This window comes from Cololabis saira, chromosome 15, assembly GCF_033807715.1.
Source record: "Cololabis saira isolate AMF1-May2022 chromosome 15, fColSai1.1, whole genome shotgun sequence".
In the NCBI taxonomy this organism is placed as follows: Eukaryota; Metazoa; Chordata; class Actinopteri; order Beloniformes; family Belonidae; genus Cololabis; species Cololabis saira.
The window spans coordinates 29,784,135-29,796,302 of NC_084601.1; the positions used below are offsets into that span (position 1 = coordinate 29,784,135).

The following is a 12,168-nucleotide window of genomic DNA, read 5'->3' on the forward strand; positions in this document are numbered from 1 at the left end:
GTTAGTTAGTTAAACAAACAAACTTCTGGAGAAGACGTTGACCTCGACTGTGGGAACCGTTGATCTGGAGCTCAGAAACCCAAGTACTGATTCTTACTGACAGTAAACTTGGCTTTCTAGTTTTTATGTTACTTTCTTCGTGTTTCTTTAGAAGCTGCAGTCGTCGTTGGTGACTGCAGGTTTTAAAAAGCAGACATGATTTGTGGTTAAAAAAAGAACGACAAAAAAAGCGATCCGTTGTTGGCATAAATGATTAAACAGAGCTTTTTCTTTTCATGTCTTTCCTCAGATGAACGGGACCGAGTCCAGAAAAAGACATTCACAAAATGGGTCAACAAGCACCTGATGAAGGTAAGAACCAGCCTTAAAAGCATCAAAGCAATAATCTCCAGGACAAACTGACTCCTAAAACGACCCTGAAGGTCTCGCTGACCGGCAGCAGCAGCTTCGATTCCTCAAAAATATTTCCTTAGGATATTTATCTCTGGGAAACAGTTACTGAAAGATCGGCCGGTGCCCCCCCACGCCTCCCGAAATAGTTTGGAAAAGGTCCAAAACATTCTGTAAATCCCTTTCCTCTCGGTGAGTCACGGGCACATGGCCTCGCTTTAGCTCTGACTGGGAACCGTGGCATCGTGGGCCGTCCAGCCGGTCAGGTTTCACATCTGGGAGGCAGGAACGGGGGGTTCTGTAGGGGAACGGGGGCCCCGGGGCGGTCTGGTGGGGCCCCGGGGGGGCCCGTGGGGAACATGGAGCTCCAGGAAAGGGAATCGAGGAAACATCACAAGTTACATGCCGTCCTCAGGCGGCAACAGCGCCACCTTCAGGACGGGGGTGCTGCTACATGAGGACCTGCTGCAGCTTTACATCTACGTCGACATCAGAGCCAGCCCAAGCCAAAGCAAACAAACGGCTGCTTAGGGCCCCCAAGAGTAAAAAAAAAATAAAATAAAAAATGTAATTATTATTATTATAACAGATGCCGAGCACGGTTGAAACACAATTATAGTTCTAGTTTTTGTAGTACTTTGTTGTCAAATTGTTTTTGCACATTGCTGTTGCAGTTTATTTAAAACCAAAAATAAAGTAGATAACATGTTTACAGTAAATGGTGTATAAATGATTTATTTGATTATTGTGTTTCTTTTAGCAGGCCTACACTGTAGATGACACTCAGTAACACACTTAGTACTATGTCATTTAAATATTAAGTGTAAATCAACCCCAGGCCGCTCTTGTAGCTGAATTTGCTCCCATTTCAGATTAAAAACCATAGATGAGTAAAAACATGCCAGGCTGACAATAGGATGATGGAAACAACACTGCTGCAACTGTGCAGCTCTTTGACCTTTTATCTTCTCTGTGTGGCCAGTAGGGACAGTTGCTGACTTTGATAAATATTAATTGAAAGATTTTTCTGCAAATTTGTTAATCTGTTGTTTGCTTCCATGGTCTTAATCCCTGTGGATTACAATCTAACTACAACAAAAAGTTCTTCCATCTAGTTTTACAGGTGTATTTGTAATGACATGGAAGAACATGAAATAAGTTTATAGTGGGTGTGTGAATGATCAATAATCAGTATTATTGGCAGTAATAGAGGGCCCCAAAATCACATTTTGCTTAGGGCCCCATAGAGGCTTGGGCCGGCCCTGGTCGACATCGTTCACATCATTTCACTTCACTCCGTCTCCACGACAACAGAACCTGGACCTCATCCGTCAAGGTTCTACATTTGCTCGCCGGGCCGAACGCCGGTCGCACCCGTTTGTGGCGCCGACTCAACGCTGAATGTACGAAATCCGGGAACCAAAACCCCGAATCTGTAACCGAGGAGTAAAACTCCGGGTCTGATGCCCCTCCCATTCACTCTGAATGCGAGTGGCCCAACTAAAAAAAATAAAATAAATAAAAACAAAAAAACATAAAACATGAAAAAAATAGAAAACAATATAAATATAAAACATAAAAACAACTCCCAATCTCATTTCCACCGGTACGCAACCTGCAGAACCGACCAATCGTGACGGGGCTAGGCGTTATGTGATTAGTCATCATGAGTCAGCTGTTTATTAGTCGGAAACCCCCCCGACTCGTCTGGGGCGACCCCGATGCCCCGGAGCCGTTTCCAAACTCGTGGTCCCTGCAGAGTCATGGGACTGGAGCGCGAGGCCCGGCTGGTCAGCTTCGCCAGAACTGCCCTCTCCTCTAAAGTCTTGCATCTCTCTGTAGAAACACAGGGTTGCTTCTGTTTTATTCAGAATGCCTTTTTATGTTCCACAAATAAAAGTGATTTAATCTCAAGGAAAGAAGCATGATTACGTGAACAGAAAAGACCGAAAGGCCAAACTCTCCGTTTGTGATGTCAAATCAAACGTCTGTTCCCTCCTGAAGTTTTCCATCTTCTTACATCAAGCTGTTTCTTCTCTCCATCCCTCCTCCTGCCCTCCTCCACCCTTTTTCCCGTCAGCACTGGAAGGCGGAGGTAGGTGGAGGCCAGTCATTTCTGCTGCATGTCTCTGTTTTGCTGCTAACCTTTGACCTTCCCCCCCCCCCTTCGTTTAACCCCTCCGTGTTTTTCTGTCCGCGAGCCGAGCAGACGTCTCTGCGAAACTCCGCCCCTCCAGGATCTTCCCCGACTCGACTTAAAAATGTTTTAGATGATTTCAGGGACAGCAGAGGATTTAGTTCGCAGCCAAAACCTGTCGACGATTTTAAAACGATTTTCCCTCCAGGTTGCAGTACCAGTTCTGGCCACTCGGGGGCGTACACATGACAATGCTTTGCTCGTGAGTGGTGGGGGTCCGGTCTCCTCCTGGAGTCCTGAGTAAACGTTAAGCCGGGCATACACTGTGCGATTATCGGCTCGTTTTGAGCCGATTTTCCAGTCATGCGACTTTTTTTTGATCGGGCCCGATTTTGACCCAATCGTTGCTCGTGCCTCGTGCAGTGTACGTGGGGTAACGACGAGAGATTAACACCTCACGACGAGCTCCCGATCACAAATCGTGAGGTCGCAAGAAAATCGAGCGTGTTTGAAATCCTGGTCGTTCCTCGTGAAGGCATCGCACAGTTGAAGCAGCTGCGATCCGATTTACCTCATCCTTTCACAGAAAGCATGCACAATCTCTGATGTCACGTCAAAAAACTATTATTTGTAGTTTAAGTGTTGCAAATTCACATTACAAATCATGTTTCAATAGCAAAAAAAGACCGCATTTCCACGTATGGTGCGGGTCGCCGCGTACCCCGCGCCGTAGGCTCTGCGTTGGTGTAACGCGGAACCATAAATCAGCCTTTACTGTGTGTGCTGTCTGCTGTTCGGAACAACTCTTTTTTCTTTTCTCATTTTGCTGGGACTCCGGGTTCCTCCGCCGAGACACAACTTTTGCAGTATGCGTTCTTTGTTTTGTCTAAAAATGATGCTCAGTGCGAGTGTGAGATGGGGCAGTCTCATACGATTTAAAATATCGCACAGTGTATGCCCAGCTTTACTCTCACCTCACACGAAGCCCCTCCAGGAACTTTCCAGGAAATTCCAGTCTTATTGTGTAAAAACAGCTCAGCTCAGGCCGGTTGTGCGCTAACAGCTTGTGTTTTTAACTTTTGATCCCCCACGCTGCCTTCGACCATTTTTTCTACCTCCTGCAGAATTATCTTTGAATATCTTAATGCAGGAAAAAAATGTGCTTTCGCGGTTTTAATCTCGGCCTTGCAGAACTAAGAGAAGCTGCAGTTCCTCTTCGCGCCACCAGGCCTCCAAGAGTGAGTCAGTCTCCAACGACCTCCGTCTTAAAATGTCCGATTGACCCTTTGTCAAGAACTGACAAAACTGTCATCTTTCCCGTCCACTTCCATTGTAAACATGGGGTTTAACATCAATTATTGTACCAAAGAAAATCAACAGCAACTAGATATAAATAAAAAGGAACACTTCAGGTACCGTGGAGTTTAATAAACAGAGGTTTTTGGCAAAAACAAGATCTTTTGATTAGTTTAGCTGATAGCATGGTGGAAGGTGTGGCCGTCCACATTAATCCAGAGCAGACATTTATCGTAATTTACCATTGGTTAAGGGATGAAATGTATTCCCTGTGGTTCTCTCTTTTACGAGCCCAGACCCAGAGCACACCGCTGAACCATTTTAAGATGAATTAATAAATGCTTCTGCGGTTGTAGCTATGGGTTATAGACGCAGCGAGGTAACTGACGTTTGCAGCAACGTAATGACGCGGCTCCCCTTAGCACTGAGCTGTAGAAAAACAAACCGGTTCTCAGCTGGTTCCCAAGTTTTATCGAGTTGTGAACCAGAACCAGCACTGGAACCGGTTTGGTGGAAAAGGGGTAACATTAATCTAAATGAAAGTGAACCGATACGTCTCAGCCCTAAAAACCATACGAACCAAACTGTTCCCACGGCGATGGCGACTGCAGGCTTGCTCTGGTGTGTCTGACATTGTTTATGTTCTTTTCTGGTCCAGGAGGGCTTGAGTTCTGGTCCTGGATGTGATGTGTGGTGTGTGAGATATCGGTGTGACTCTAAAGAACCGGCGTGTCTTTATCTCCGCAGGCGCAGAGACACATCGTCGACCTGTACGAGGACCTCAGAGATGGACACAACCTCATCTCCCTGCTGGAGGTCCTCTCCGGGGACACTCTGGTGAGCTTCTGGGGCCACTTCGGCAGAGACCCCACCCCCCCAACCCGCCCCGTCTCTCCGGTCATCCCCGCTAGCTTTACCTGCTGCTCTAAGTGTTTACCTGTGTCTAATATTCTCTACTTCTGCATGCGTTTACTGACTTGTTAGTCTTGTTACTTGAGTCCCTTCAGTACGGAAGAGTATTAGGGCCAGGCAAGAGAAAAATAAAAATAATATTTTAGAGGAGAAAGATTTTCTTTTTCATTATGCACTTCGAGAAAAAAGTTGAAATGTCAAGAAAAAAGTCGAAATGTCAAGATTAATGTTGAAGTACAATTTCGAGAAAAAAGTCAAAATGTTGAGAAAAAAGTTGAAATGTTGAGATTAATGTTGAAGTACAATTTCGCGAAAAATGTCGAAATGTTGAGAAAAAAGTTAAAATGTCGAGATTAATGCTGAAGTACAATTTCAATAAAAAAGTTCAAATGTTGAGAATAAAGTCAATCTTCTGAGACTATAACAAAAGGTGCATGTGACTGTGGCTTTACCACATTGATTTGAAACGCATATCACACATATGCAGTTGCATTCAGAAACGTACCCTTAACGTTACGCTCCAAGGATTTAAGTTAGTTAGTTAGTTAGTTAGTTAGTTAGTTAGTTAGTTAGTTAGTTAGTTAGTTAGTTAGTTAGTTAGTTAGTTAGTTAGTTACGGCTGCTGCATCAGTCGCTCTCCTAACTGGATTTAATGGGCCAGAAGAGACATTTTGACTTTTTTCTCGAAATTGTATTTCAACATTATTCTCGACATTTCAACTTTTTTCTCAATCGTGTTTCAACATTAATTTTGACATTTTGACTTTTTTCTTGACATTTCGACTTTTTTCTCCAAGTGCAATAAAAAAAAATCTTCCCCTCTTAAATATTTTTTCTCCTGCTTGGCCCTAATACTCTTCCGTACTTCCAGGGACATAACTCTAAAACACTAATTTCATTCTCTGCTTCCATCTTGTAACCTCTCTGCACTGACTTGTTTCAGCCCTGATTTCCTTTCTCTTCCTTTTCTCTGATTCTCCGTTTTGCTGACCTTTGACCTTTGCCCCTCCCTCTACCCCCGCGCTCGCGCTGTAGCCGAGGGAACGCGACGTTGTGAGGAGCGTGCGGTTGGTGAGTGGCGCCCGCCTCCTCGGGCGTGGCATGCGCCGCCATCCCCGGTGGCTGCTGGGTAGTGCATGATGGCAGTCACACCCCCCCTTGTTTATTCTTCCTTTTTGTTGTCAACATCGCCGTCCTCCATTTGATCAGCGAGCCGGCAGGTGAACGAAGAGCTTTGATTGGAGCCATTTCTTAGTGATCAGAGATTCATAACTAAACATTTATCTCATAACAGAAAAAAGCTTTTTCACTTTTGATATATTAGTTTGTTTCTTAGTCACATCAGACAAAGTTGGGCCATTCTTACTTTGACTTTTGTTGGTCTGCCGGCAGTATGAACAGGAAGTGATGTCATAGCAGAACCAGAACGATGCATGAGCAGCTGCCATCGACCAATGAAAATGCGGATTTCACCGTGTAGATAAACATCCGGAGACATTTATTTATTAAGTAGTTTATTTCTTATGTTAATTAAAAACTAAATGTTTAATTTGTTATTAAACAAAATCAAAATGAAGAATAACGCTGGTATTGAATCAATAATCATTTTTGGCCGATACCAATCAGATCGTTCTCGTCTGCGTTATTTATAATAATACCATCGAAGGAGAAATACACTCATTCCTTCATATCTTTCTTTTTGTTTTTATTTCTTTTACCAGTTTTTGATTATTTCAGATCAGTTTTAGTTAGTTTAACGAGCACGTCAGTTGTTTTAGCTTCAGTTGAATCTCGGTTTCAGTTTTTAAGCGACTAAATCCTGTTAACAATGCCGTACAAAAGTCCTTTATTCATTATTTTGAGTAATTAGAATTAGAAATAAAAAAATCGTCTAAAATATGAAGCCAAAAAAAGAGCAAAACTAGGCACGGAATGAAAACAAAGTACTTTTTTTCCAGCAGTTCTTTTTTGTTCCAGTAAGCTTTTCATTTTAACTGTTAGTTTTTATTGAGCTTTAGTTTTTAATTTTTATTATTTTTCCACTTGTAGTTTCAGTTTTAGTCTTAGTTTTCGTTAATTATTATAACCCCGGTTACTACATCACCTCAACAACCACCCGCCTCATCAGCGATGTGGAAAAACAATCAGGATTGTTTACTTTAACCTTCTTATTGGTGCTAAATTGACCCAACTTTTTGAAAAATTATTCCGATGCAGACGTAAAATGTAAAAATTGATTCAAAAATGTGTTCATACTGTCTGCAAAGAAAGGAAAAGTCAAAGTTCGGATCACTGCATTTTTGGGGGTGGGGTTTGGGGGCGGGGTTTCAGGGTGGGGTTGGGGTGCCTACGTTCAAGACCGGAGAGAACAATCATTAATCAATGATCAACTTCTGGGGTTAAGCACGAGCTCCTGAATCACTTTATCAATAGTTTGATCACCGCAACCTGATATGTTGATGACTTGTGCAAGAGAACGTGAGGCACGACCAGCTGCATGTCACGGCCGTCCTTGGCGGGTCTAGTAACCGCAGGTGCCGGTTGAATCCTCTGGACCGGAGCAGCAGGAAGACCTCATCAGAACCGACAGAACTGGTTAAACGAGCCGGACGAGCTGTTGTCTGCTCCCCGAGGACCTGAGGACCTTCTGGGTGCAGAAACACAGAGAAACGTCCGTCATCTATCGTCACGCTTTCACCCGCAGACATGTGGGCGGGGCCTCTGATGCACTCCGGGGTAGATCTAGACCCGATCAAGGTCCAAACGCTTTGATCGCACACCAGCAGAATTTGAAACCCAACTTCAAATTTGCAACACCATGATATGAAGAACCAGTAGAGTAGATCTTTGGGTCACTGGAGCAACGTTCCCCCGGCCGGTCGGACCGCTGAAGCCCGGCCGGTTCCCTCGTCTTCATGTCCGTGTCTTCTGTTCCCTCGCAGCCTCGGGAGAAGGGGAGGATGCGCTTCCACAAGCTGCAGAACGTCCAGATCGCTCTGGACTTTCTCAAACACAGACAGGTCGGTGTCTCTGCTCGTCTCAATGTCTCAGCATGCCTTTCCCCAGCAGTTGGCTGAATTATCTGAACACTTGCAGGTCAAACTGGTCAACATCAGGAATGATGACATCGCAGATGGAAACCCCAAGCTGACGCTGGGGCTGATATGGACCATCATCCTTCACTTCCAGGTAACGTTGGACACTTTCAGTGAAATACTCAACTTCCTCCTACCCAGGTTTGGTTGACGGTCCAGAGCCGAGAGAAAAAGCCTTTATTAAATCATGGCTTAGAAAAAGTTAAAATTGCCAACATGTTTCAGCCATGTAGGCCTTCTTCAAGGCAGATAACAAAGATTTGGTCTTTGTTACACCGGAGCTAAGCTAAATACTTAGCCCATGCAAAGATCATACTTTTAGACAAATATAAATAACATAAAAAAATAACTTCACTTACCGCTGACTCCTGTGCAGTTGCCGGGTCCGTACTGATCCTTTTATGAGGGTAAGCGTCGATGCAAAACCTAATTTCTACTGTCCCTCGTTGTTGAAACAGCCACCGCTTCCAAACAATGGCGGACACTCCGGCCGGCGGAGTTAGTTAGGGTTTCAGCAGCGGAAGAGACCGAGGCGTGGTTTGCATTTTGGTGACGTAACGAAAATGCGCAAATCTGAACGGCTCGTAAAAGTCACATGACACTGGAAGGATCCTCCAGGCGGGGTGAACAGACACTGCAGAATTTGGTTGCTTTAGTCCTTCTCTGTGATGGCAGGGTGAGGGGAGACCACTTTATATATGTTAAAACAAGAAAAATGTGTTTTTCATAATAGGTCCCCTTTAAGTCATGTCTTAAGCCATTTCTTCTGTCATGTCATTCAGTCATGTCTTCGGTCAACACGGCGCCATCGTTGTGTCCACACCTCAGGACCCAACGTACCGCTGCACCTCATCATTAATGCAGACACTAACTTTTTGATACCGTTTGTAGCCGGAACCAGTTATAATTCATTCGGTTTATTTGTTAAACAATCAGGATGTTGTTGTTGTTGTTGTTGTTGTATTTGTTGTTGTGCGACGACGGCGAGCGCCGCGTCCTGCTCTGGGATCTGCTGACTCAGCAGTTCTGGTCCAGCAGGCGGGTTGGTTTTGGGAGGCTTTGCAGCGCTATAACGGGTATAATGACCATGTCGGCGTGACTCAGTGGTTCCCTGAGGACGCCGGCTCAAAGACCTGAACGATCTCACAATCCGGTTGGTGGAAAACCTGAGAAAACACCAACCTGCAGTAAATCAGCTCACAGATGTTTTTTCATTAAAACCAAACAATGGAGAGTTTCCTGCGGGTGCTTTGGGCCACGGAGGGTTAACTCTGGGGTTCCTCTGTCCAGGGTGGAGGTCCTGTTTCCATACACTGAGTCACTCTAAACCCGCGGCGGCGCTGAGGTTTCCATTCTCTGGGGAAAAATGCAGAAGGAAGAAAGGGGCCTTTTTTATTTTTAACTCCACCCTTCCTGTCAGAAAAGAAGAAAAATGTGTGTTGGTCAAATTATTGGTTCTGCTGTGACTCACCAGCTGAAACAGTAACACGGTAGCCATGGTTACCGAGCCGCAGCGGTTTCCAGGGACCCGTCAGAACCATCAGTTCGTCTGATCCTCATCTGGATCCGATCTCCGGAGCCCCTTCGTGACTCGGCAGGTGGATGATTCATCACGAAACATGCATCGTGATTGAGTTTGGAGCTCCGTCCTCGTGCTACACGAAGCAGACCATAATAGACGCCTGATCTGATTACGACCCGACTGATGCTCTCCTTGTTTCCTCTAATGAGACACAAACGTTTTCGGTAGCGTGTGATTATGACTCAGAACCTCCAGCTTCAGGCGTCCATCACCCTGACAAGTTTAGTTAGGAGTTTAAACTGTAACTTTATAAGATCAGCCGTTCAAAGAGTCCGTTGTCCGCTCTTGTGATTTTTTTATTTTTTGTTTGCATAATCAAAAACGCATTTGTGTTGGTTTTTTTTCCCTCCCTGAAAAGGGAGTTTTATGGCCGTCATGTGCTCTCGGAGCGAGTCTTCTGAGGTTTACGACGTGACTCATCCAGGGTCTGGAAGAAATCAGGGAAATGTGGAAAGTTTCTCTCTGCCCTCCGACCGGTAATTTAACCGCTTCGATAATAAACAGAAAATATGAGAAAACGTAGCTTTGGCCTTCCTTTTGTCGCCCTGAAGCGGGGGGGGTCGAGATTTCAAAAACCTCAACATAACATCCGGGAGATCCAGACGGGTTGAAAAGGAAATCTGAGAGAAACCAGCAAGAAGCTGAAACCATCATCCTCCTCAAACCATGATGAGGAATTTAAAGGCACACTATGTAGTAACACCACTACAGGCGAAGCGGGGGCAGTACATCACATGGACGTTCATGGGTCAGGAGGGCCACAGTAACCCCCCTCATTCATCATCAGGTCCTCTACATTTTAATATCCGAAGGTAAATCCAACAGAAAGATGGTTTTCATCACCTCTAGTGGGGGCGGTGGTACTGCGGTCTTCGCTGGACCCTCAGCTAAGTGTTTTTTGTGGCTCTTTTGTCTCAGTGTGTAATATAGCATTTAAAGGGGATCCATCGTGATTCAGTTAAAGGCAATTTTTTATATATTTTTTTTTTCTTTGATAAACGTTCATTCATTTGATTGATTTTCATCTTAATGCTCAGAGCTTTAAGAATCCGGCCACATGAGTCTGTTTTTGCTTCATAACGCCATTTTTAATCAAAAACGAGCCACATCCATGACAGCGTTTCAACTTTATTGGAGAAAAACCACAGTAAACTGCATATCAGCCGATGATGGTTTACTGCTGGTCGTGTAACTGTGAAGGAGCCTCTCTGCACCCGGATATTCAACTGCTGGTTTTAAGTGACCGTCTGTTACTTGCTGATGGTGTGATGTCATCATGCGCTCATTGATGTCAGTCTGGACCCCTTTTTAAAAGTGTAATAAACATGTTAGAGACGTAAATAAAGCGTCCTGTCCTCTGCAGATCTCGGACAAAAAGGCGATTTTTATTTTATTTTTTCTTTGATAAACGTTCATTCATTTGATTGATTTTCATCTTAGAGCTCAGAGCTTTAAGAATCCGGCCACACGAGTCTGTTTTTGCTTCATAACGCCATTTTTAATAAAAAACGAGCCACATCCACATCAGCGTTTCAATTTAATTTAAAACCACAGTAAACTGCATATCAGCATGGTTTACTGCTGATCGTGTAACTGTGAAGGAGCCTCTCTGCACCCGGACATTCAACTGTTGGTTTTAAGTGACCGTCCGTTACCTTTTTAAAAGTGTAATAAACATGTCAGAGACGTAAACGAAGTGCCTCTCCTCCGCAGATCTCGGACATCCAGGTGAACGGCCAGTCCGACGACATGACGGCCAAGGAGAAGCTGCTGCTGTGGTCCCAGCGGATGGTGGAGGGGTACCAAGGCCTTCGCTGCGACAACTTCACCACCAACTGGAGAGACGGCCGGCTCTTCAGCGCCATCGTGCACAAGCACAGGTGAGGCCTGGCCCGTGATTGACAGCTGGGGTGGATATTACCCAGAAGCACCTGTACTGGTTCCATAAACATGCCCGGATTTCGCAGAGATAGAACTTTATTCATCTTTCAGAGGTCTGCCTGGTGCATATTTCACATTGTTGCATCTCTTTCTTTCTCTTTTATTTTGAAAAGCCATTTTCATACAAACAAAACAGAATGTTTACAGCCCCTTTCCAGATGTAGAGCATCTTGTTGTTCCTGAACTGTCGTCGTCCGAAGTCTGCTCAGGTTTTAGCTTCAGTCCGGTCTCAACCGGACCTTCATTTACATCTTGGTCTTGGTCTTGGTCTTGGTGTTGATACTGTCTGGTCTTGGTCTTGTCTTGGCCTTGATACTCTCTGGTCTTGGTCTTGTCTTGGCCTTGATACTGTCTTGTCTTGGCCTTGATACTCTCTGGTCTTGGTCTTGTCTTGGCCTTGATACTGTCTTGTCTTGGTCTTGTCTTGGCCTTGATACTCTCTGGTCTTGGTCTTGTCTTGGCCTTGATACTGTCTTGTCTTGGCCTTGATACTCTCTGGTCTTGGTCTTGTCTGGGTCTTTACTTGTTCTTGGTCTTGACTTGGTCTTGTCCTAGTCTTGATACTCTCTGGTCTCGGTCTCGGTGTAGGTGGTCTTGACTAAGTCCACCGCTCTGACATCAACGATCGATCAGACGTGTTGGGTTGAAGCACCTCTCCTGGTTCCCTAAACGTGTCCAGACTTCGCAGCGAAAGAACTTTATTCACATTTCAGAGGTCTTCTTTCCGACCCCTTACATATTTCACATTGTTGCCTCTCTTTCCTTTATTGTTCTGTTTCTCTGGGGTTAAAGGACAGGTTAAAGGACAGGAATGC

The 12,168-nt window shown here is 44.7% G+C and overlaps 1 protein-coding gene across 18 annotated transcripts in view; it reads left to right on the top strand.

Moving 5' to 3' along the window:
- pleca (plectin a) overlaps positions 1 to 12,168 on the top strand; it is a 143,578-nt gene that overhangs the window by 85,441 nt on the left and 45,969 nt on the right. For 9 of the 18 annotated variants that reach the window (XM_061741258.1, XM_061741261.1, XM_061741259.1 and 6 more), the window contains 6 exons: positions 290 to 351; positions 2,471 to 2,485; positions 4,571 to 4,660; positions 7,678 to 7,755; positions 7,832 to 7,924; positions 11,126 to 11,292. In XM_061741258.1, the coding sequence (XP_061597242.1) occupies positions 290 to 351; positions 2,471 to 2,485; positions 4,571 to 4,660; positions 7,678 to 7,755; positions 7,832 to 7,924; positions 11,126 to 11,292 (505 nt within the window). The remainder of the gene's footprint in view (positions 1 to 289; positions 352 to 2,470; positions 2,486 to 4,570; positions 4,661 to 7,677; positions 7,756 to 7,831; positions 7,925 to 11,125; positions 11,293 to 12,168) is intronic. The other 9 variants (XM_061741260.1, XM_061741262.1, XM_061741272.1 and 6 more) reach the window with 1 other exon arrangement.